At 46.6% G+C, this 25170-nt stretch overlaps 8 protein-coding genes across 8 annotated transcripts; 4 read left to right on the top strand and 4 right to left on the bottom strand.

The window, feature by feature from the left end:
- Positions 1-821: 821 nt before the first annotated feature.
- On the bottom strand, positions 822-2861 carry LAJ45_09347 (uncharacterized protein; the record flags this gene model as incomplete). Its single annotated transcript, XM_046118890.1, has 3 exons — positions 822-2132; positions 2194-2424; positions 2481-2861. The coding sequence occupies 3 exons, from the start codon at positions 2859-2861 to the stop codon at positions 822-824; spliced, it is 1923 nt and encodes a 640-aa protein (XP_045967968.1).
- Positions 2862-5033: 2172 nt separating this feature from the next.
- On the bottom strand, positions 5034-8228 carry LAJ45_09346 (uncharacterized protein; the record flags this gene model as incomplete). Its single annotated transcript, XM_046118889.1, has 8 exons — positions 5034-5053; positions 5125-5170; positions 5223-7190; positions 7270-7491; positions 7556-7644; positions 7707-7871; positions 7959-7997; positions 8060-8228. 8 exons carry the CDS (start codon positions 8226-8228, stop codon positions 5034-5036), a joined length of 2718 nt encoding a protein of 905 aa, XP_045967967.1.
- A 1623-nt stretch (positions 8229-9851) lies between these two features.
- On the top strand, positions 9852-10504 carry LAJ45_09345 (uncharacterized protein; the record flags this gene model as incomplete). The annotated part of the gene is made up of 3 exons (XM_046118888.1): positions 9852-10131; positions 10185-10323; positions 10384-10504. 3 exons carry the CDS (start codon positions 9852-9854, stop codon positions 10502-10504), a joined length of 540 nt encoding a protein of 179 aa, XP_045967966.1.
- A 1528-nt stretch (positions 10505-12032) lies between these two features.
- Positions 12033-13784, top strand: LAJ45_09344 (uncharacterized protein; the record flags this gene model as incomplete). Its single annotated transcript, XM_046118887.1, has 1 exon — positions 12033-13784. The coding sequence occupies one exon, from the start codon at positions 12033-12035 to the stop codon at positions 13782-13784; it is 1752 nt and encodes a 583-aa protein (XP_045967965.1).
- Positions 13785-16402: 2618 nt separating this feature from the next.
- Positions 16403-18941, top strand: LAJ45_09343 (uncharacterized protein; the record flags this gene model as incomplete). Its single annotated transcript, XM_046118886.1, has 3 exons — positions 16403-17137; positions 17209-18260; positions 18314-18941. The coding sequence occupies 3 exons, from the start codon at positions 16403-16405 to the stop codon at positions 18939-18941; spliced, it is 2415 nt and encodes an 804-aa protein (XP_045967964.1).
- A 357-nt stretch (positions 18942-19298) lies between these two features.
- Positions 19299-19877, bottom strand: LAJ45_09342 (uncharacterized protein; the record flags this gene model as incomplete). The annotated part of the gene is made up of 4 exons (XM_046118885.1): positions 19299-19354; positions 19415-19493; positions 19588-19611; positions 19803-19877. The coding sequence occupies 4 exons, from the start codon at positions 19875-19877 to the stop codon at positions 19299-19301; spliced, it is 234 nt and encodes a 77-aa protein (XP_045967963.1).
- Positions 19878-20284: 407 nt separating this feature from the next.
- On the bottom strand, positions 20285-21927 carry LAJ45_09341 (uncharacterized protein; the record flags this gene model as incomplete). The annotated part of the gene is made up of 6 exons (XM_046118884.1): positions 20285-20662; positions 20721-21134; positions 21197-21319; positions 21455-21541; positions 21702-21767; positions 21856-21927. 6 exons carry the CDS (start codon positions 21925-21927, stop codon positions 20285-20287), a joined length of 1140 nt encoding a protein of 379 aa, XP_045967962.1.
- Positions 21928-22962: 1035 nt separating this feature from the next.
- Positions 22963-24741, top strand: LAJ45_09340 (uncharacterized protein; the record flags this gene model as incomplete). Its single annotated transcript, XM_046118883.1, has 2 exons — positions 23748-23789; positions 23860-24741. The coding sequence occupies 2 exons, from the start codon at positions 23748-23750 to the stop codon at positions 24739-24741; spliced, it is 924 nt and encodes a 307-aa protein (XP_045967961.1).
- Between the last annotated feature and the right edge of the window lie 429 nt (positions 24742-25170).

The raw sequence follows: 25170 nt of genomic DNA, 5'->3' as shown, positions 1-25170 counted from the left end.
GGAATTAGTTTAGAAAAACTTATACTCTGTTCGTAAGCCTTGAGTGTATATTCCGTGATCTGTAGTGAGATTCCATGAGTGACGCCACTAGAAATCAGATCATTCTTGCCCACACCTTACATGCCTGCCAGGCGAACCCATCTCCAAGTGATCCGTCATGATCACTTTAAGCTTAATGGCAGCACTTGAAACCCCCTGAGACTCGTATCTATAAGATTAAACTGCCTCTTACAACTTGACGAGCCTTAAGTCTCTTCAGTTATGTGAGAATCAATCTGTGTGGATGCTGCATAGTAGCTTTTGATTCACGAAGATATTCTATCTACCTTTTGACCCAGCTTATTTCTCTTGCTAGTAATATATATGTGTGTGCATGTGCTCCTACTCGCGCGTTCTACCCTTCTAGCACTCTCCCAAAGTTTTTTTCTGTTTTCTGTTTTTCCAAATCCTCCTAAACTTGTTTTGCCAGATATTTCTCAATTTGCGGTTTCCTGATAGTTATATGTCCAATAAAAGTTAGATATTTCTTTAAAGTTGGGGCTCATTTGGGAACTACACGCACATTCATGATTGATAACGGGTTAGATGCTGTCTTGAAGCTCTCTGGTTATTCTGTTCGCTCTTAAAGTATATCAATTCTCACGTATCGAGGAAAAGATCATGCAGAACTAGGCTAACTATATATAGGAATGGCACACGTATAATAAGTATCAAAGCTTTGCTAAGAATTTATAATCAAGTGATGGGAGGTGCACTTACTAATAGTATTGTAGTCGTACCCAACTTTGTACGAATTACGGCTGAAATTCGAAAATTGGACCTTAGCCCAATAAGTCGGCAGCATGCGCAGCCTCCCCCAACTGCTCCTCGTACCACTCTGGGCCGTCAAAACCAGTGCTGTGGTCCTTAGCTCCATGCTCCAGCAAAATTTTGTACAACTGCTCGTCACGTCTGATTCTTGCAGCGTTCAACGCAGTCTGGCCGTTGTACTCAGCTGGTGGGGCGTTTACATCAGCACCGTTTTCCAACAGCACCATGGCCACTGAAAGGTGGCCATTCTCTACTGCTGCCTGTAGTGCTGTGCGACCACTCTTGATGCAGGGTGTATCATTGATTACATCGGCACCGTTCTTGATGAGATATCTTACTACCTCGAGGCGTCCATTTTCGGCCGCTGCCTGCAATGCAGTACGACCAATTTGGTTGACCCTTTCCTGGTCAAAGCTCGGCACATGGGGTTCATTGACTTTGCTTACGCCTCTCTTAAGAAGGAGTTTCACCATCGCGAGATTCCCACGGCCTGCTGCTCTTTGCAAGAAAGACTGGAACTGGATGGAGTGCTCAACATTTCCGGGCAATCTGGGATCAACCCGGAAGTACTCAAGAACAGGTCTGTGAAGACCCCCAGACATTTGCGACTCACGGTAAACATCCAATAACATTTCTGTGAGTACTATGAAGCCCATTGTAACGCTCCTGAACACCAGGCTTCCGATATCCTGCGTCATCTTCTCAGCCAATAGAGCACTAATAAGGCCGTTGCCGTTTTGGATGTAGTCTTCTTTATCATAAGTGGCTAAGAATTCTGTGACTTGAAGGGGATCAATGTCAATTCCAATTTGCTGCAATTGACCATGAAGTTCGCGGTCGGAAAATACCCATAGGTCGTTCAGGGCCTCCGCTGCAGAAGCTCGCTGCGCTGGATCGATAACAAAGAGTCTTCTAAGAAAGGAAATAGCCCTACAGGTAAGATCGTACCCGAGTTCTTGCAGGGCCCGATATTCGAATATGAAAATGCCCTTACAAAGCTCTGGACGAAGGTCTCGAACATTGGGGGAATTATTCCAATCCCCGGAGGGCGCGAACACCGAATCGGAGAAACAGTCAAACTCTTCCTTGAAGTTTTTTGGCACGACCACAAATGGTGAATGATGAGCCAGCATCTCATGAACAATGCAGCCTAAAGACCACATATCCACAGCAGGGGTAATTGGTGTAGGTAGAATTCCAATCGCCTCTGGCGCTTTGTATCTATTCTGATACTCGATTTGTCCCAAGCCCGGCCTGGATATGGAGATTCCGAAGTTGGCAATCCTGACTGACAGGGTTTTTTTGTTTGAGATGAGTATGTGCTGCATCGAATTCATTGTTAGGACACTACAACTCATATCATTTATGGGAGTGAATTCATACCTCTGGTCTCAAATTGAAGTTAGCAAGGCCTTCTTTATGAAGATACACAAGGCCTTTTAGGAGTTTCCTGGTCAGATTAATCACAAGTCCTTGATCCATGGGATGACCCCCACAATCCACAGCCTTGTATCTCGCGAGGTCACGGTCTTTGAAGTACTCCATGGCAAGAAATACTTCTCCACCAGGTCTCTTTTCATACCACCCGTAAAAACGAACAAACAAGTCCGGACGCTACATATTTTCATTAGCAAATGATGCAAAATACTTTCCATGAAGAGGTCACTCACGCGAGAAGAGATATTCAACAATCGCAACATGATCCCATGCCCTGGCTTGTTAGGGTTCATAGAACCTGGTTCAAAGCGTTTGACCGCTCTTACTTTCGGTGATAAAAATTTGTCTGTTTTTTGCTTGGTGACCGTGTCTTGGGGATTGAGTTTTTTGCAGTGGAGCCATTTATCAGTCCCACGCTTTGCAGGCATCCACCAAACAGATTCCCTAGGATGGGTGATAGGGCTAGGGGGGACGCTCAAGTGGGTGTCCGGGATGACAGTTAACTTCAAAGTTCGTGCATCTTGGATAGAGGCAAAAAGATTTTCTTCAAATCTTTTTTCATTCCCCTTGCGTGAGGTAAGAAGAGGGACCGAATCTTCAGGCGTTTCAGACATGATGAAAATGAAGATTTTTGGTTTTTATTACCTTGTGAAAGTCAGATACGAAAGAATTGATGTCAAAGATGAGAGGGGAACTCAGAACAACTTCGAATATTCGGTTGGCCTAGAACTATTACTTCTTTCTACCTGCAATCAGCCCCGATGCTGATAACAAGAGAAAGTGTTGGTTTAGAAGAACGATCAAAAGGGACGTTGTGGTGGAGATGGGGATTGGAGTTGATGGCGAGAGATGGTGGTGGGACCGAAGACGGAGGGTGGGAAGAGGAGGTGGACGAAGAGAAGGAGTGAGGTGCAGCCCATGAAAACAAAACAAAAAGATTGCAGGGTAGCAAATGGCTAATTTGCAGGAAATTCAAACAAAAACTGATAAACAAAAATCAAAATTGATAAGGGGGTTCTAACTGCAACTGGGTAAACAGTACATGTAGCCACCCTTAGGCCGGTAGCCAACCTGGGGCAGAAAAGGGGGGCAGCCGGGTTTTAGACAGTGAAATAGCTCTATATCTGCTTGATATCACTGCTCTCTGTTATAGATTTATGCTCGTCGTGCAATCAGTTTCGTCGTTTCCTCCAAAATGTAGGTAACCCAGGGTCAATGTTTATATTAACATCTTTTCTGCACTTCTCTAGATCTGCCTATGCACATATATATTTACACGCAACCCCTCTCCAAAAGGTGTTCTAGCATCTCTAAAGAGGAAGATAGCTACATGTATGTATGTCTCTTCAACTCTTGCGTCTTTCCAGCATTTAAACGTTGCTGGTCAAAACGCCAAGCTTACACAATCTTATCTCTGAGCTACGCTCTGCAACCGCAACAGCCCGGTCCCAGCTATTCTTCAATTCCTAAATAACACCTCTATTTAATCTCTCCTATATCATGCTATCACCGAACCTACGTCCATGAACCAGAATGCAATAGTAGAGGACGTGTCCAAGCTCGTCCTGCAGGCCTGGAGTGCTTCGAAGGACTGAAGTTGCCTTTGTAAGAACGCGGCCCCCGACCTAGAAGATAGATACATGTAGTAGGACTATAGCATGCTCAGGAGCACGATGCAAGAGAAGCATCCTGCTATAATTCGAGACCAAGGAACTATATTCATACCTACTTACAGATAAGTAAGCCCATTAGTACAGCCACTCAGCAAAGGTGTTCGTGATATAGTTTTAATGTCAGTGCGCAGTGTGGCGCACCGGTAATACTGATGTTATTAAAGTTGAGATGCAAACAACGAAAAAAATATAATATAGTTCATGACTATGTATAAAAAGAAGATAGGCCATTGATCTTATTCTTCATTAATTTGGGCGACATTGGTCACTGGGAAAGTCTTCTCTTGGGGGTTCTTGGTGGTCTGCCACGGTTATATATGGAGAAGTGTCTCAGCCCGAAATCGGAATCACGAACACTTTTGCAGAGTGGCTGTAGTGCATCAAAAATTCTTTTATTTCTAGCTAAAACTATAGTGACTACATGTACATATTGATTCCCTACCTAACCAAACGTACGCTAAAATCTATTTGCATTCACGCGACTTTCAGCTATTCGAGTGATAGCGTGTATTAAGCCTCGTGCCCAGGCCTGTGCTGATCTATTCTATAGGTGCAGTGTAAAGTTGGTGCCAATTGCCAAGCCCTTCCCAATTATTAGATTTTATATAACGTACTAAATTGACTAAACAAGACTAGACACCGTGTAAGTAAAAGGGTTAGAAGACAATATAGATCAGCGGATACCTTTATCTCCACCGAAACCTCCTCATTAGGACAGACGCTGATTAATTAACTAACATTTAGTAAATTTTATATTGAGGCCAAAGCCACTTACAAGATTGATACTTGCCTTCCCGCTTTCCTTCTTCCATGGCCAGTGAGAGAGGATGGTTTCTATTCTAAGCGAAATAAAGAAGCTATCTTGGGGGTGTAGTTGTGTGTGCACATGTGCAATAATATGACCAATATACTCCCTACATTTAAGACCTTCGACGCAAAAACAACTATAACTAGCGCAACAATTGAACAGAACCATTCTGATTTACCGATAACAACTCAAAGTTACTGGTTTTTTCAGCGTTGTAATTACTAAAAATTTGATTACTAAAGGAATTTGTGACGTATCGCAAATTAATATGTGGTTGATAACTTTATCATAATATAGAAAACTGATCAGATTTTATAAGATTTTACTACATAACAGGGTTTAGGAATATTAGACCTTGAATACTATCGTATAGGAATTTGATACTCGAGGACTTACCCAATTGTACCAGTTGGAACGCCTCAAGGTGGCAGGTCTCAAGACTCTGTGATCCTCCGACTAGGTGTGAATCCACTATCTAGTAGCAACCTCTTAACTCCAGCATGGTTGTGTTCGATAGCCGCATCCAATGCGAGTTTTCCATAACTCTTCCATGGTTCATCAGATGCCTTGATATTTGCCAATAGTATCTGTACAACTCCAAGATGACCGTTTGCCGCTGCCGTTTCTAATGCATGCCCACGATGTCTGGGCTTTCCGTCGACGTTCGTATCCAGGAGAAATCTTACAATATCGACCCTCCCTTTCTTCGCCGCCAATCTCAAAGTATGTTGACCACGCGTAACATGTCCACCCTCGAGAAGTAATTTAACTACCGAAAAGTGACCATTTTTCACGGCTGCTTGTAGCGGTGATTTTTTAGACTTCTTGCCTGGTTTAGCGTGGATATCGACTCCATGTGTCAGGAGAAATGACACAGCTTTGGCATTCCCATTTCCTGCTACAAAACGCAGTGTTGTGAACCCAGAATACCAGGCGTTGATATCAGCCCCTTCTTCAAGGAGTAGGTTCGCTGTCAAAAGATGTCCACCTTCCACTGCCCCTTGAAATGCCGTTCTTCCAAAGGGTTTGCTTGGCTTGGCATTGACTTCAGCTCCCTTCGCCAAAAGTTCCCTGACAACCTCAAAATGACCATTCTCAGCTGCTAACTGAAGTGCCGTGGGTCCATGATATCGAAAATTGGCATTGGCTCCGTAGGCTAAGAGTAATGTGATTATGTCTATGTACCCTAATTCTGAAGCTACCTGTAGCGCCGTTTTTCCGTTGCGCTCGCCTGGTTTGACATTGGCTTCAGCCCGATAATCTAACAACAACTTCACCCAGTCGTAGAGTCCACTTCCGGCTGCTGCTGTCAAAGTCGTAGGCCCATGGTAACAGATATTAGGATCGGCTCCGTTCACTAGTAGCAATTTCCCCATTCTCAAGTGCCCCGTTTCTAATGCCGCTTGAAGGGCCGTTTGACCATAGAGCTTTCCCGGTTTGGCATTGACGTCAGCTCCAGCGTTTAATAGTAACTTTGCAACTTTACGGTGTCCGTTTCTTGCTGCTGCTTGTAATGCTGTTTGCTCATAAGGCTCTCCTGGTGTTGGATTGACCTCCGCCCCATTTCTCAAAAGCTCTCTTACGACTTCGAGATGCCCACTTCCCGCTGCTTCTTGAAGCATTAGGGGCCCATAATACAAAGGGTTAGCATCGAACCCACTTCCTAAGAGCAGCCCCACCACTTCAGCATGTCCGTTCTTTACTGCTAGTTGGAGCGTTCGTTGGCAATTCTTTCGGTGTCCATTCTCTATGAGTAGTCTGACTACATCTGCGTGGCCATTCTCAGCTGCCAGTTGAAGCGCTTTTTGACCGCCAACACTAGCCCCGCGGCCGTGGATTAGAAGTAATTTTACCGCCTCAATGTGTCCATTTCTTGCAGCCAATACTATCGCCGTTCCAGCGTCAGCTCTTTCGCCTTTCTGAAGTAGCTGCTTCACCGCCCCAATCTGACCAGTTTCTGAAGCTGTTTGCAAATCGATCATCCACCAAGATTTTAGCGCAGCCGCGGCAGAGATTCGGCGTCTTGGGTCTGCCACTAACAGCTTCTTCAAGAATAGCACGGCTTCTTTGCTCGCTTTGGACTGCAAATAATCCCTTGGAAGAGGTATTACTCCCTTGCAGAAATCTACCAATAGTTTCATATCTGTAGGTATAGGTTTAGACGAAGCTAGGATACCAGACGAAGTGGAAATCTTCGTAGATCTCATATCCTCTGCCTGTCGTTCCATGAATGGTGTTTTTAGTGTGAACATTTTGAATAAGAGGCAGCCCAATGCCCAAATGTCTGCGGGATTTGTGCATCCGATTTCCCTCCCAAACATTCCAAAAAGTTCCGGTGCCATATAAGCCAAGGTTCCTTGTCGAACGTTTATTGCACTGCCACCTGATGGCTTTGAGAATACTGATATTGCGAAGTTGGTGAGTTTGACATTCAGCGGAACTTTAGATACTATAAGGACGTTCTACATCATTTTAGCAAATCATCAAAACCGACCTTATATCGTAATCTTAGTCTTAGTTTGCTCAGGGAGGGACCCGAACCTCCGGCTTCACATCGCGATGACTTATTCCCTTCTCATGTAGAAATCTAAGCGCCTCCAGAAGGTTCTTGGTAATCCTTTTAGCAGACTCGTCTCCCAATGCCCCTTGGTCCTCGAGATAATCCTCCAAATCACCATCCCGATAAAACTCCGTGGAAAGGGGGACAAGATCCTTCGAACTATCCTTATAGCCTCGAGAGTAAACTGCAAACAGATCTGGACGCTATCAGGATTCGATCAGAACTACAGCTTATTAACCATCTCACAAAACTTATTTAGGTACTCACCTCACTCACAACCGTTAACACCTGAAGTTCCCGTAAATAACCTGCTCCGGGCCTTTCTTCCAGATACTCCTGTTGCAACGTCTTGACCGCTCTAAGCTTATTGGTTGCCTTGTTCTTTTGAAGATAAATAGTTCCATGTCCCCCTGCTTACTTTTCCGAGGCTCTTCCAAATCCCTCGAGAGCGCGGAGCCTCGACCCCGCCCAGCAGTGGACTCCACGAGAGTCCAATTCTCGGATTTATGTTGAGGTTGGGCATCGCGCTCCGCCATAGTTTGTCGATTCTTTGACTTTCTTTGGGCCCGCTGCCTTGACGAAACTATTGATGAGCATCAGTCCGACCGTAATAAATCATGAAGCTATTTAGAATGGTACAGACAGATAGTCTTACTTCATACATACATACCTTCGTTCATATGACCACGAATAAGTATGTGCTGGTAAGCTGGACAACGAAGTTAGAGTCACTTAAATTCTCGCCTGCGCAATAGCGCCCAACATTGCCACGAAGGAACGATGAGTATGAATCGATGGCGAAGGTGAGGCTGGGTGGGATGCGGTCCTGTGTTTTTTCGCGCAAAGTGGAGCTCGAGGCCCAATCCTCTAGCTCTTCAAATGACAGCTGTCTATGCAATACTGCATGCTGCGGCTTCATATCATGCACAACCACATGCATGGAGAAGTATGCTTTACTCAGTGAGTACGTAGGCCAACAGGGATGAGTCTAAAAATTTGGACGAAATATGCCCGATCGATGAGTTTATTACTCTATCGGGTTTATTTATTCAACCCCGACCCCAGAGGATACAAAGTAGGCACATATATGCATATACATGTAGGTACTAAGGCGCCCAGTTGCTGCTTAGTCATCTTTCCGCTGGAGAGCCACCAAGAAAAGCACTTGTATCTTATGGCGGATGATCTACTTCGTCATGACTACATGTATCTATTTATAGTAGTAGAACTTCTCCTTCAGACTACTCGTAGATTCATGACGTTTCCGAACACGACCAATATTGCATGACATACAAAAAGGTGGATTTGGCGCTTTTTTGTATGGCATGCAATAGCAGTCGTGTTCGGAAACGTCATGAACCTACGAGTACTAGAGAGTGTTCTAGGAAGTGAAATAAACAATGGTAAAACAGACTTATTAGTCAGCTTTTTGTCTTCTATTCCAGCAAGAATTACCACGCGAGGCCAGCCAGTCGCCTAACCACTCAAGCGCCTCTAGCTCTTCTCTTAGTGAAGAACCAATAAAGCTATCCCCCCCCCCCCCCCCCGAAAAAAAATCGAGAAGAGTTACTCTGTTTCTTAAATTCACTTTCTGTTGAGGATTGCGACTGTCTGGCCTCGCGGGGTACTTCCGATGAAGTTTCCGGGTCGACAATTTAATATATATATGACATTCGTATTCTAAAATCTGATACTTCAAGGCTTTTTAGCCCTAGTATTGAGAAATGCAAAGAGTAGTGATACTGCCTTGTGTTTAATCAACTAATACTTCGACTCGATGGCGTGTTCTATATACATAGCACTTATATTATGTTGAAACACGGTGAGCAATGGCATGACGCCTGCCCAAATAAAAAATCCCGGTTCTAGAGAAATCAATTCTCTCTACTGACTCATAAATTGCCTTGGCCCTATCCGGCTGGATAAGGTATAAGTGCATGTACTTAATTTCGTCAAGAATTCCATGGCCTACTATTCGCTCGATCTCCCCCATAACATGCAAGTTACAGAGACAGGGATAATTTGTATGGAGAATTGTAGTTACCCATACAAATTATTCTTCTGCATTTTCAGGTTCTTATGGAGGAGAGCGAGTACTTATAGTTAGACTATTTACACCAAGAACTATACTACAAAAAGTCCAGAATACTCATGAGTAAATGTTTAAAAGAGCATTCTCACGCCTAAACTTGAATAATAAGGAGAAAACTAGAAGTTAACTTGATGTTGGTAAAATAAAAATGATGAGATGCCGTAGGAACTCCTTAAGTATATGATGTACGTATGTGGCTGTGGGTGGTGTGCATGTACCTACATGCGCACGTACTCAGGTCGAGAATTTTTAACACCTAAAAACCCCGGTACTTGAGACCGAAGAGTCCCAGAATGATTAGTGCGACTTGATATTTCCTTTCCCGCATCAAGTATAATTAAATACAAGCACGGTTGGATTAAGCCTCTGGTTACTAACCCTTAGATCTCTTGGCATCCGTCTCCATTCCCTCGGGACCGACCTCACCTCAACCAAACATTCAGATCAATACCTCCACTGGTCCTAACCATCATGACACCACGTCCTTCAAAAGTTGCCTTCGTGACGGTTGGTGCTACTGCACCATTTGATGATCTTATCGCGGCCTCCCTATCCTCCACAGTGATCGCTACGCTTAGTTCACTAGGATACACGGACCTTCGCATACAATTTGGCACAGGCCGGCAGGTTTTCGAGCAACGTCTCTCTGCGACTATTGGATCAAGACACAGCGTTAGTGTCAGTGGATTTGATTTTGCTGAGAGTATAAGAGAGGAGATTGCAGCGGCTGATTTGGTCATCTCACATGCTGGTGAGTTCAAGGGGAAGATCTTAGGACAATATGCTGATGATCGTGGCGCATAGGTTCGGGATCAATATTAGATGCATTACGCTATCAAAAAATCTTGATCGTGGTTCCCAATGAAAGCTTAATGGATAACCACCAAAAAGAGCTCTCTGAAGAGCTCGAAAGGCAGGGCTATCTCATCGAGGGTCATGTTGAGTATGTATCTCCTTCCTCGCCCGTCATACATCCATCGTATATGAGCTCAATCATATATAGGGATCTACAGAATGCCATTTATAAGGCTGAGAAGGCTGAGTTCACACACTTCCCAGAGAACGGGAGCAAGAAGTTCATTAAGCTTGTAGACGAAGAGATGGGGGTGCTGAGTTTAGATTGACCTGCGCTGGCTCGCATGTCGATAGTGAACGAATATGTGTAGTTAATTTTGAACTGTGTCACGCAGTATTTGGACATGCGTGTCGCACAGTATTTAGATGCGCGATAATATAAGTTATCATTATGTAGCACTGACAAGTATGTGTTGTAGATGGTCATTATCACAAAGCACCATCTTCCTGAGAACCAAAACACCCAACCCTATCGGCAAATCACCAGATATCAGATGTCTTTCTAACGGACTAATACACTCAGTACACGTAGATACACGCAGGATTGTCAAATCCGGTACGAGCACAGAGATTTTACCGATTATTGATACAATGCATATTCGACATACATGAAAAACAGAGCACAGCACCTGTCAATGGTAGAGTTCACTCAAGTTTCGGTTCTGGAACTTGTAGCCCCTATATACTGACCCTCAAGTTATATCATGGTGCTTTTAAAGGCTCTCAGCACCAATAGGAGTAACAAGCTATGCCCTCTAAACTGTCTCTAAGTTCTGAGCAGGAGTTTGATGCGAGCCATTATCCAAAGTTAGCTGTTCCAGGTCTCATCGAAACTCATGGAGTAGCTTGGTGGGGGTATGTAACTGCGGGTCTAGTCCTGAGTCCTGACGTCCCGATGCCATTACCCCTTATTATATAGTAGCTGCACGGACTGAAAACTCTGTACAAGTGTATGCAGTCCGCAAACAGCCGTGTCTTAGATACCTGTCGGCGTATGGTTTTCATTGAAACAGCGGGGCAAGCCAGATTGAGTAGGGCATGAACAACACGAATTCAGCCACATTCTTGGCAAGGTCACACACAGTAATTGCAGATCACCAAATGTTCCCAGTACAAGCGCCTAGCTCGATGCCTATCTACAGCCTACAATGCAATACCGCCATAACTCGAAAAATTGGCTAGATCAGAATTACTTGTATGGGAAACTTCTGATGTAGATCGATGCCATCCAACCAATTATTCAAGCAGTAGTCCCTGGACGGAGATAGCCAATTTTTCGAGTTTTGGCGGTACTCCAGCCGCACATCTATTTTCCGGTGCCCAAGGCTATTGATTCTGAGTTGGAGATCTACTTTAAAGTGCAAAGAATTTATGCACCTACATGCACGGCGTTGGCCGAGACTTTCATCCAGGTTAGATAAATCGCAAAAAGAACCAACTCTCCTGCATGGATGTGAGCTCTGGACCAACAATTCATTGGTCTGTCAATCATGCTTTTTCAGCAGCAACGCCGTTCATTCTAACCTTTTGACATGCCACACTCAGACATGGCTGAACTAATGCTCCTATAAAAGTGAGATTCAAGAACATGACCCCCCTGCCTTGGGAAAGTTTTCGGGTCTGCTGGTTGGATTCGTCGCATACAGGCGCGATCAGATGGGTAATTACGTTACATATTTTCAGCTGGATTCCTCATTTATATAAGAGTTTATCTATGCTTTAACAAATCCTCACTCCCATACATAGCAGACATATTTCCCCATCTACGTCGTGGCAGGAACAACCCCGCCATAAACAATGTCGGACGAAACTATAGCCCCTATGTCTCCAGACGTCGAAAAACGACCGTTGGGGTCAATTCAAAGTCAAAATGACCAGCCTTCACCAGCAGCATCTGAGCCTACCGAGCCTACCGAGCCTACCGAGTCCCAAACTGCTGTCATACACGGCGTCGGATGGAATAAACCCGCTGTCATTCTCATCCTTTTTCTCGTCGGCCTCATGAGCGGTGTCGGTCATCACATTTTCTACTCAAGTCTAGACGGAGAACTTGCGATGAAGCAGAAGTGGACTATCAGAATCGGTACAGGTCTTGCCTACATATTGGGCAACTCTCTGGCGGTCCTGTGCGGTTTGTCCAGAGATCAATGGTTATGGCATACCCTCAGTAAACGGTCGTTTTCGTTGAAGAGTATTGATGCTATCTTCGGTGTCACCTCTAACCCAGGCCACTTTCTTCATTTCGATATGGTGAAACTTGCAAAGATTGCAACTCTCTTGGCTGCGGCGGGGTGGTTATACGCACCGCTTGCAACGCTGTCTACGCCAAGTACGATTTCAGTGGTCATGGAACCACGCTTTTCAAGCACTAATTGCACGGTCAACTCTCTTAAATTTGGCTACGACACAGACCCACATTCGATGCGATTGAACCGTACAGATGTGCCGTACTTACACATGCTCTATCTCAACTCCAGTTCAGGATATCTGCGCCAAAGTTCACAAGGCATGAAATACTTTGTGACATCAGCATTCTCGGGGAAAACCACAGCAAAAGATAGCAGCGTACCGTACGGCTCGACAGTCAGAGAACATTGCGGCCCAAACTGTACCTATTCGATTGAGTTTCTTGGACCGTCCGTTAACTGCACCGAAATAGATCCGGATACGATTGGCAAATGGACTGAGCCGCATAAGAATCTTCTCGCAGACTGCGAATCCCCAGGAAATGATAGCACAACCACATATCTTCCAATATTCCATTCTCAGCGCTGGAACAACTCGCTCACTAGCTTCTGGGTCCTATACACCACCCCGGCAGCTCCAGACACACGTATTGCATGCCGCAAAAAACACGCTTATTCATGTCAAGCCTCCGTTTCACACTACACGATAAACGAGACCATGAGCGGGCACAATTTCCTGGAGCCCACAGTAGTTGCTACTGAGAAACTTTACAACATCGAAGACGCTCACCTTGATTATGCATATGCGCCCAACTGGTCACTCGCCGACGTTCTCATTTCGTTATTCCAAGGAGAGCGTGGCTGGGACATCACGAACAGCGTCACCGAAGGCAGCTACAAGCGGAAACCTGCTGAAAACGCGACCACCCTAGCAAGCGCGACACCACTGGTCAATTTTGACAGAACAATGCATCCCTTGGGGCCGGCCATTGAAAACATGGTGCACAAGATGACAGCCTCCTTACTTTCGGATACCATCCTCCACTACTCCGCCAACACAAGCTCGATCTGCACTTCGGTCGAGTGGAAGAGTGTGTATCGGTACAGGCCATTCGAGCTTGTTCTTACATACTCAATTGCACTGAGTATTGCGGCGATTATTGCAGTGCTCGGCCTACATGCGCTTGTACTAAATCGTGAAAAGATTGATACCAGCTCTTCTTTCATCTCCATCTTCCATGTGTTGAGGAATTCGGACTTGGACCACTCAGTACCACCGAAGGAGAAGAGATTGAAGTGTCGTGTGATATCGCCCGCGGGTGAGGTTGGGTTTTATGAGGTTCCCAAGAAGCCGAAGTCATGATAGCACTGGAAAGAGTTTGATGTAATTGTATGAGTCAGCACTCTGTATTTTCTTTCGTTTGTTTCGGGTGTTAAGGTTGGTATCATGGGTTGATTATGTTGACATGTAGTAATTGGAGTCGAGGTAGTGTATATATATTATATACAATTGTAGTTAATAAATTCTCAGAATAAATACTTATATTCGTATCTCTAGATCTCGAGCTTGGGTGAAATCAGAACTGAGAAGGCGGCTTGCGCACAAATATTCGCCAGATCATGTCAGAAGTAAATGAGGTTCTGGTCAGATTGATATTTACTGTATCTATCACCCCCGGAGATATGCACTCTCGTTCGACGTGTGATGAGCAAGGCCGAAGCTAGTGGAATCAGGAACTATAACCATGATGCTTGAGATGCTTATGGTGGATCCACTTCGCCGATTCTCTCTATTCCAGTTACTAAGTTAACACCCACTCGCATACATCCTGTAAACGCAGATCGTATCTACCTGTCTAGATGTATGCTCACACGCCATTAATCATAAGGTATCACTCGATTCATCAATTATCACTCGATTGTCAAGAATACTCACAGGGTCTCACTCGGTTTTTTGCCGTGGAGAGGCGGTGTGGTAGATTAGCTAGTAATACTGGTAGGGCCAAACTACTGAGGTATTGGTAGTAGGGTTAGTGGGGTTGTTGGTGGGGTTATTATAGAGTGTTGGTAAGGTTCGAAGTTGTCGGGCCCCCGCCCCCTCGTCCTCTACTACGCATTGTGTCATGGGGTTTCGAGCTACGGTCTCCGGAGGGGAATAAGGGGTAGAGGACTTGGTGATGAAATGTCCAGAGACCTTGTAGGCAGTATAATAGATCTGGTGTAGTAATCATGGCCGAAGAGGGAGCAGATGGATTGGTGGAGTGGTGAATATTCGTGCAGCTTGCGCCGCTACCAGTTCCCCGAGTCCGCTGTTACCCAGCTTAGGATTATTTCTTCTGATTTTGCACTCTTGATGGAATGTTACCCGGTTGTTGGCTCTGTCAATTCCTACTGCCTGCTTCTCCCCAAATAGTGCGGACGTGGTAATGAAGAATAGAGAGAAAACGTCAGTGGCTAATATTATTCCTAGGTAAAGTATAATTAAGTTACTCCTATTCTTTGTCAGATTTCCTGAATATTGATCTGATTCTCATGATAGATGACTGGTTGCAGATGACATAAGGAGCAAAGACCCATCTGCGCTGGGCAGAGATATTCAAATCAGCACCAACACGGCCGGGAGGAAAGCTCAATGTTGTTCATCCACGAAGATGGATTTCAATGGATATCTGACATGGACTTGACAGCAAGTCATATCATACAACATTCTAAATCACCCCTGGCAGTAGCTGCTACTCCCTCCCCCAGGTTGAGTGGAAGGGACTGGATTGCTTTGTCCTGTCCAGGTTTAATCATAATTGGACCAATGACTTCTCCCAGCACATGATGGCTGGTTGTTTTCTGTGCCCATGGGATTTCATCTGGATTTCACACCCGGCATAGATTTTGCAGTGAGTACCAATACTTGAGAAAAATAGACTTTCTTTTAATTTCTAATCCTAGTAACAGACACCGAGATTGCAGGATGGAATCGGTATTCGATATATATTCACAAGCCTGAAATGGAATTGATCCAGGGTAACATAGAAGAGAAAATAGTTGGCTGGCCTCATAGCATATCACTGGACTTCTTCGACCATGGAATATCACTTCCACCCAACACAATACCCCTGGCCAATACTATTCTCACTATACCCCAAATACAGCCAACTACAGTTCGACATGAAAGAGAACTCTTCCGAGTCGGGTGCGTCTGTGGGTTAGGGTTCCCAATGGATTATAGCCGCAACTTGATCGCTACCGAGAACAAAGGACGGGATTGTGCAATCATTGGTCTGTGCGCTCGGGACGATTGTTTTTTTTTGGAATTGAAGAAAGGATTCTTGAGTTGAGGTTTTTCCAGATACTCACTCATATATATAGGCACCGTTAGCAATGGAGATTTCATATGAGTTCCTAGACGGAAATGTAATTTTCTAGAAGCAATCTCTCCTGCATATGTAAGTAAAGTGCTGTACGCGCTCTAGCAGGGGAAGACAGGGGACGAGAGAAGTGGCTGGCTGGGACAGTCGGTCGGTCAGGTCAGTCAGGGATGTGATTTGCATTCTACACGTCTCCCCAACCCTCTCACTGGGTCTCTCTTCTCTCTCCTCTCTTTTCTCTCCCTCTCTCTTTGCAGCAGAAGTCGGCCACTGCTCCTATCTCAGTACTGCTCCTAACTCTACGTAACGAACGTATTGGATGATTATCGCTCTTACCTTGCACACACACACGCTCTCTCTTTTCTCTTTACGCCCACCATTAACGTTCCCTAGATATCCTTAGGAGGTTAGGAGATATTCACTGCCGAATCCATCCATTGAAGTTGTTGCACAAGCCAGGATCCCGCCCACTCTTTTTCAGACCACTTAATACAACGCGTCGGACGCGTTCAACACCTCGAATACCGTACCCCCTCACACCCCCGGGCCGTCCAAAAGTCGCCGCCGAAAAACCACCAGTCGCCCGTCGAAAAACCCACCGCCACAGCACTACCCCACGATGTTCATCCCCCGCTCACTCCTCGCCTCGGCCTATGCACATCTCAAATCGCACGCTCACTCGACCAACCCGTCTATCCTGATCCTCTGCGCCCTCGACATCGACTCCCTCTGCGCCACACGCATCCTCACCCACCTCCTCAAGCGCGACTACATCCCGCACAAGATACACCCAGTGTCGGGGTACCAGGAGCTCGAGCGGCTCAACGATACCCTCGTCCGCGATAATGAAGACTTGCGATTTGTGATCTGTCTGGGCCTCGGTGGTCTCGTGGATATTGCGGCATTCCTGGACCTGGGTGCGGCGGTAGAGTGCTGGGTGGTTGACGGACGCCGCCCGTGGAATCTGTACAATGTCTTTATGGGCGATGGGAAGGTAAAGGGGGGTAGGCATGGTGTTGGTGAGTTGGGCGGGGTAAAGTGCTGGGACGACGGGGATATCGAGGAGGACCTCGGGGTGGAGGGGGTGGCATTCAAGGCGCTGGTCGAGATGCCGGAGGCCGATAGTGAGAGCGAGAGTGAAGATGAGGAGGAGGAGGAAGGGGAGGAGGATGAGGATGCGAGCGCACACAGCACGGATGAGGATGATGGGGGTGGAGCCCTGCTGGATGCGGGGATGCTGGCCGGGGCCAAAGGGAATGTGCGCAAGAGGAAGAGCTCGGATGAGCCTGAGGATGTCTCGGACGACGATGGGAGTTCGAGAGTCCGGAGAAGACGCCGGGGTAGTAATGATGAGGTATTTATGGCATTTGGAATTTTACAGGTCTACGACTTTTACGATTTCTAGCTACTGATCATTGACCCTAGGAATCTTCCGGCGCTTCAACACCGCTCCTACAGTCATATACGCTCCTCTCGGCGACTACAGTACCTACTACAGCTATGGCCTCGTCTCCTCCACCCGCACGATCCCACTCCCCATTATCATCACCTTCGCAGCAGCTACCGCGCCGTCCACAGCCCACCGCAAAGCACCTCCGCCGAAAATTACGAAAGCTCCGAACCCAGCACGAATCCAAAATCACAAACTACTACTCCCAAGGTACCTGGTACGGCGAACCAATCTCCGGCCTTCTGTACTCCCTTGCCTCCGATCTTGGCCGCGAAGATAACGATCTTCTCTGGTTAGCAATTGTCGGCGTCTCCTCCGGCGAGATCTACGGCCACGGTATTTCATCCGGGCCGCCGAAAAAGTCATCAGATATGGGCTGGGTCAGTTCCCGTGAAGAGCAGATCCGCAGTGTCCTCCGAGACGAGGTCCGACGTCTCAATCCCCCAGAGGTCAGCAGCGCCGGCGGCTTTGGCGGCAGTTCCAGCAGTGCGACCAATAACTCACTGCAGACCACAGCACGATCACCAGACGATAAGGCGATACGGATGTCCCCCGAGTTCCGGTTCATGCTAATTCGGCATTGGTCATTATACGACTCAATGCTGCATTCAAGCTTCCTGGGGACTAAACTACACATTTGGTCAGAACACGGGCGGAAGCGCCTGCATAAGCTGTTGGCGAAGATGGGATTCTCCCTCAACCAGTGCAAGCAGAGCTACACACACATGGATATGGACCTAAAGCGCACACTCCGTGACCGTCTAGAAAAATATGCGCCACTATACGGCCTCGAGGGTGTAGTCCGAGAAGGCTTCGTCCGCTGTTGGGGTTGGAGCGGCTGCTTGAGCGCCGTAGACGTCGCATACGTCATTGGCGGTCTCCTCGAAATCGGCAAAAAGGGTCTTTCAGCAGTCCGTCTCGGCGACGGCGAATCCATCGAAACCGAGGCCGAGGGCCGCCGAGAGGAGAACAGAGAATCCGAGACGTGGATCGAAAACTTCTGGGGCGCCTACGACGCACTGGAAGAGTATAACACCCCCTCCCAGGCTCAAATATACCAAGTCAGCTAACCCGCCGCAGCATAGAAGCCCTTAAACTAGCGCTCCCAACAGCAATGGACCTGCACCGCGCAATCCTGCGCACGGGAACAGCACTCATCGAAAAGCGTCAGATCCGCCTGCTGCGTGCATACCGTCTTGCGGTCGTCAAGGAGGGCCCCGACGTTGCAATCTTTACACATCCGAATGCAGTATCGAAGCTCGCACTGTGGCTCGGCGATGCAATCTTGGAGCAGGAGCGCGAGCAGGAGCGGAAAAAACATCTTCCCCTTGTGGTCGCATCGTTGAATGAGCGCCGTGGAGTCTATATCGTCGTTGGCACAATCCCCGGCGGGAGAGTCTCGGGAGGTGCTAAGAAGAATAAAAAAGAGAAGGAGAAAGAGAAAGACAAGGGGAAGAAGCCGGCGAAGGACGGCGATGAGGAGGAGGAAGAAGAGGAGGAAGAAGAGGAAGAGGAGGATGACGAGGATGATGAAGAGGAGGAGCGAAGGAGGGGAAGAAATAAGTTCGGAATTGCGTTCCAGGAGGTGGCGAGCACAACCCAGGCGCGCATTAGGATCGATGCCTTTGAGGCGACGGTCGTGGAGGTAAGGAAAGAGGATCTTGCGGGGTTTCTGGAGGGGCTGAGTACAAAAATTATCTTGGGTTAGGTTAGGTTTAGGTTAGCTTTCTTCTAGTACCTGTTTTTTCTTCTGGCTCTTTTTTTTTCCCCATAGGATTTTGCTGGTGTTTTTCCTTTTCTTCTGTTGAATGTGTTTTTAAATGTTCTTTTTTTGGACGGTGAAGGTGCGTGTAAGCATGTGTAGGGTCATTTTACTCTACATGTGGTCGCTTTTATACTTGTAAAATAGAATTTCCCCCTTTCTTCTTGTTTTCTTCTCTTTTTTTGCTTCTTCTTGCTTCTTTTAGTCCTTGATCATAGAGGGTGTCTAGGTATGGTAGGGTATCAGTGTAATATTGTAAGCCGCGACCAGGAAAGTTGTCTTTTTGTATAGAAAGAGGTGGGTTTATATTTTGTTGCGCTCTTTGATGGGTGTGTGGAGTGTGTGAGAAAGGGGAGAAGCTAGGAAGACGGAGAGTTAGGCAGCGGAGAGGGAAAAATGGGAGTGTAGAGAATACCAACGTGGCATATATGCATGTCTAATAAGCTTACCAGCTGACCAGCTGACCAGGTTATGGGTGTTTGGTGTGTGAATGTGAGTCTAGGTAGTGACAACTTTTAATAGTGTAAGGGAATGGGATAGGACATGACGGAATCTACAGTCAATGATTATTGCAAGGGATATGAACACGCACCTTGCTGACGGTTGAGGGCGGTGCCTAGAGCCGTTGCATTAGAACCAGGTTTCTATGTGCAAACAGGGCCATATGGTCCAAATCCTCAGCCCACTATATAGACTGTCCCTAGCCTATCTACAGTGGTACTCTTTCGTGATTGCTTCGTTTATCCTGTGAGATGTTTCGTTTGGGTCATGGAGTGTCACTCGGGCGCCACAGGCAACATTACTGACTACATGTAGTATAGGATTGTTAGACGAATAGGAGTGGGAAGTATGAGACTTCAGGTTGTAGGTGGATGTCTGCATTGTCACCTAAATCTCACGCGAGTGATAAGACATGAATCCAGGGCGCATCTCTCCGCGGCACGTGCACGATCCCGTAGATCCCTTCCGCATCCGATTAAACTCAGGTCATGTTTGAAAGAAAGAGAAAAACCGCGGATATATTCCCATCATACACCTCACACCACCACCCCCGACATCGCCATGAAGACCGCAAAAAAGGAAATGGGGGAATGGGAAAGGGGGGGGGGGGGGGGCAGTGGGAAACAAAACGAGTCTTTTTTTAAAAAAAATCCAACCCTCCAGGAAGACATCTAACTACTATTGTACCCATCTATCTCAAGCCCATGGGCGCATGATCTCTCAACCATTAACCCTCAAATTCCCTCTAACTGACCCTCTCAATTCTATGCTGAAAAAAGAAAAGGTGTTTACAACTTGCTGATGACAGCCTCGGCGTACTGGGTATTTGTTGACTTTCCGCCCAGATCTCCAGTCAAGGACTTGCCCTCAGCAAGGGTTGCGAAGATGGCCTTCTGGATCTTCTCGGCATGCTCTGAGAGTCCCATGTGCTGCAACATCATGACTGAAGACAGGAGAAGCGCAGTGGGGTTGGCAAGGTCCTTTCCAGCAATATCAGGTGCAGAACCGTGGACAGCCTCGAAGATGGAGCACTCGTCTCCGATGTTTCCGGAGGGGGTCAAACCAAGACCACCGATGAGACCAGCGCAGAGATCAGAGAGAATGTCTCCGTACAAGTTAGGCATAACAAGGAGAATGTCGGAGTAGAGATCGGGGTTGGTAGTCATCTATTCATAGTTCTTATCAGGCTCCCATTTGTTCGATAGCTCAAGGAGCTTAACTTACCTTCAAGCAAGCGTTGTCCAGCAACTCAGCATCGAATTCAATATCCGGGAACTCCTTAGCGATCTCGTTTGCGGTGTTCAGGAACAAACCATCACTCATCTTCATGATGGTGGCTTTGTGAACAGCTCGGACCTTCTTCCTTCCAATCATCTGGGCGTGCTGGAAAGCGAATCGCAGAACCCTCTCGGAAGCCTCCCTGGTGATCAACTTGATGGACTGAACGACACCGTCGACAACGACGTGCTCGATACCGGAGTACTCTCCCTCGGTGTTCTCACGGATGAGGATAGTGTTGACATCATCATACGCAGTCTTGTAACCGGCGATAGAGCGGCAAGGACGGACGTTGGCAAAAAGGTTGAAGGTACGACGAAGAGTCAAGTTGAGTGATACGTGACCCTTTCCGATGGGGGTCTGAGATGGGGTTAGCTTTTAAAATGTCTTACTACACTAAACGCTAGCTTCAGGAAACACACAGCTAGGGGTCCCTTGAGGGCGACCAAGTTCTTCCTGACGGACTGGATCGCAGCATCGGGGATCGCAGTTCTTCCGTCTACCAAAATTGGGGTCACATCGACGGATTCCCACTCGATAGGGGCCTGTGCGCTGTATCAGCCGCTGACATCATGAAAATGAGGTGGGGTATGGGCTTATCACTCGGAATAGCGATAAAGGTTTCACAAGATGGGGCAGGACAGGAAAGTGAAGAAAACTGCAGGATTCGTAGAGCATACCCTAGCAGCAGCAAAAATGCTCTTGACTGACTTGGAAATCTCGGGGCCGATACCGTCACCCTCAATGAAGGTTACTGTGTAGTTTCCCTACAAGCCGTATCAACTCATGAACTTGACTCTATCGCCTACTAGCACACCCATCAAAGCATCTTCCGGGAAACCCGCTTCGTTCGTTGTTCCCGGCGGCGATGTGTTGATGTAGCACTACTACTACAAGTATCCTGCGGGAAAAGTGGGGGTTACGAACAGCTGCATTTTTCTTCCCTTTGAATTCGGCGATCTTCTTCTGCTCAGTGGCATATGCTCTTCGGAACTATATTGTTTCGTTTCAGTCAGAAAAGTTTTCCGTGTTGAATTTCGATATGTTTCAACGAAAAAGCAAATAATAAAAAAACTCTTACCAGGGCGGCTCTTGACTGAACCAGTGGCCGAGCAGCAAAGAGGCTCCGGGAGGCAGAGCGAGCAGCGAACATGATTTTAGAGGTAAATTTAGAAGAGAGGTGAAGAGGCTTGTAGGTATTCTAGGTACAAGCGTTAAACAGAGGAGAAGAGAGGAGGGGAGCAATGGAGAGCGATTTCGGATGGAGGGGGGGTTTCGTCTTGAGACTTACCTAGTTTATGCAAGTTTATGCACACACGCGCCTTCCTTAGAGGGCGTCATTCAGCGTCTCCTACCGTTGCCGTTCCAGGCGGCTTTCGGGCCTGCGGGTTTGTGGGAGTCTTAGTCATCAATCAATCCATCTGATAGCAGTCAAAGCATATGGGCTTGACAATATCTTGAAGTGGTAGCGGAAATAGTAACTCACGCAGGAATAATATTAACAATTGATACGGAACTCTGCTATCATTAAATTATTTAATACCCGTTTTATTCCATAGATTAATTTTTATACATTTACAGCCCCAGCTGATTGTTATTGAAGAAGAATTTCAACTATGAGTTCAGTCTGCCTCTGTCAGTCCAGCTAGTGCTCTTATTACCCTTCACTGATATGGTATTGTATTAAGAAGGTACTCAGTTGTAACGCTAAGGTGTCAAAATAGAATCTTTTTAAGCTTTACGTAGTATGCAGAGCATATCTTCTCGGCGAATGATCAAATTCTATCTCTAATGAAGGCAACATATCAAGATTATTGTCATTCTTTTTATAAAGATATAGTACATGTAACTCTTAGTGTTCATTTAATACAAAACCCCTGAAATGTAAGCACGCCTTAAGAAAGCATCTTTCCACTTCAAATTTTAAGAAACACGTCCAACTTTTCTACTTTGCGCGTGTCACTTCGGAATCCGTAGCCTAGGCAACGGGGTAACAACAAAGCCTTCCTCATTCCATCCCCTTCCCTTTCTTCTTCTTCATCCTCCTCCCTCGCTGCCGCACCATACCCAGGAAGAAAAGAAAAAACCCGCCAAAACAAGACCTGTATAATATTCCTGTACAATACTTCTCGCTGCTTTGGTAGCTCAGTCAACAAACAGTGTGTACAGAGTATTATCAACTATAACAATGCCTCTGAAACGCAAAGTTGCCGCTGCGGCAGCCGTGAAGACACAGACACTCCACTCGTTCTCAACCGTCGGGAAGAACATTCCAAGGCCCGGGAAACTGGCAGGGAAGGCTGGAAGCATCACAGAGACAAAGAAAAAGGAGCAAACGAAGGATACCGTCGCCTCTGTTCCTGCTTTTGAGATTAGGCAGGATGGCGACGAAGATGTCGTTGTCAAGCGCGAGGAACCTACAAAAGTTGACTTGGCACCACCGGTTGAATCAGTAAAACCCTCACCGGCCAAAGTTAAGCAGGCCAAATTTAAGCAGGCCAAAGTTGAACTGGCCAAAGTTGAACTGGCCGAAATTGAGCAGGCAAAAGCTGAGTCAACTGAGGTTACGCCAGCTAAAGCCAAACCAACCAAACCTCAACCCGCAAAAGTTATCGGTTCTGCAAAGAAGTCAAAAGCCCACAGGTCGCCGTCTCCACCCGCTGCCACTCCTGGAGGTGGTAAACGGAAGCGGACATTGCTTGATGATTATATCTCTACACCTGCAAAAAAGCGGGAAATAAGTCCTCTTGAAAGTACGGATTTCCCTCCTCCGCCTGCTGCCTCAAGTTCAGCGCTTCCGGATGATCCCCCTACATCTGCATCCGCAACGCCCACCAAACTCCCCCCGGATTTGATACTTTTGCAATCACTCCATAGCTCTCTTCTCACCGCGCTTCTACTACATAGAGCCCATCACAGCAATAGCATACAACCGCCGGTATTCTCTGCTATCAAGTTACATGTCGAGAGGCTATGCCGTCGCAACATCACACTGGAGGATGTACGGAGGATTGTGTACCTTTCACACTACTCTCCTGGAGCGGAAGGTTCAGAAGAGCACTTTAATACGGAGGGTGGATTGAAGTTGATTGATTATGGCTCAAATAAGATCTGTATCGATTTTGTTGAGAAGACCAAGGCTCGTAAACTCACAAACACCGATATCTTGAAGAAAGACTTCCTATCACGGACCCAATCCTTCCTCGACGAGTCGAACAAAGCTCAAACCGCCCTTCCCACACCGCCATCTTCATTCATCGAGCCCTTGTCCAAAGACGAAGGCACTGAGGTCAGTCCCAATGTCGAGGATAAGGAGACCAACTCTAAGGAAGATGGGGATAGGCTCAGAACCGAGGAGGATGAGGCCAAGTCCGAAATAAAAGAAGAGGGAGAAGAGAGCGAAGAAGGTGAAGAGGGAAACGCCACTCCGGCCCCTCTCGCCCCAGTCCTCACAATTCCTCTGGCAAAGATACATGCCCATCACAGAGCCAAAACAATATCAAAGGTTCTTCACTCAAAGGGTCAACAGCGCCTTGACGATCTTCTGAAGCGCAGTAAACCCGCACTCTTATCATCCCCCGTCAAAGCCAAAACTGTCGGTGCACCTGTCGTCCGTGGCGACTCCCTACTCTCACGTATTCGTGCCAAAGCTGAAGCCGCTGCTCTTGAGGCAGCCAAAGCACCTTCAAAGGAGGAGCAGGAGCGTGATGCAGCCCGTCAACGTATTCCTGACATTGAGCCAATTCTAAAGGGGCTTGCTGGCAGAGGAAGCAATATGACAATGAAGTCGGTAGTGGAGGGAATCAGAGAAAGCGTTAGGAATCCCGTTAGTTCTGAGCAGGCGGAGATGGCAGTTAGGCTTATCGCGGAGAGGGAAGGAGTAGATGGTTGGGTGAAGGTTCGACAAGCAGGAAAGGTTGTTGGGGTGGTATTTGGGAAGAGGAGGGAAGATGGAGAGTTTCTGTAAACGTCTGTGCTACTGCAACGATTCTTTCGCCACATCATTGGTCTCCTGTCAAAGTTCGAAATGTTTTATTACGTTGTCTCGGTACGATAATTATTTTTCCTACTGTGTTACGGGCGTTATGGTAATAAAAATTGTTGAGTCTGATTACATGTTATCACTATTGTATAAATACTTTACTGTATTAAGCCGTAGAAAGAATCAAAGCTTATTAAATTTTCTTTACTCACCCTTATCAATGTACGAAATATAGGGCTTTATAAAAAAAAATTTCTTCATTCAATTACAAGCTTATAAGTATCAGACAGAGGTAGTAACCTTTGTTGTCTGTGTCAGTTGAAGCCATAGACATGATCCGTTCTTTTGTGACTACAGCAGCATATAATCAATTGCGTTTTAGGAGAAATCGAGTGATATTTATATAGTAGTACG

The sequence above is a fragment of the Morchella importuna genome (assembly GCF_003444635.1).
Source record: "Morchella importuna strain M04M26 chromosome Unknown Morimp01GS035, whole genome shotgun sequence".
Classification (NCBI taxonomy): domain Eukaryota; kingdom Fungi; phylum Ascomycota; class Pezizomycetes; order Pezizales; family Morchellaceae; genus Morchella; species Morchella importuna.
Note: the sequence above shows the minus strand (reverse complement) of the source record. Positions and strands in the feature narration are given on the sequence as shown.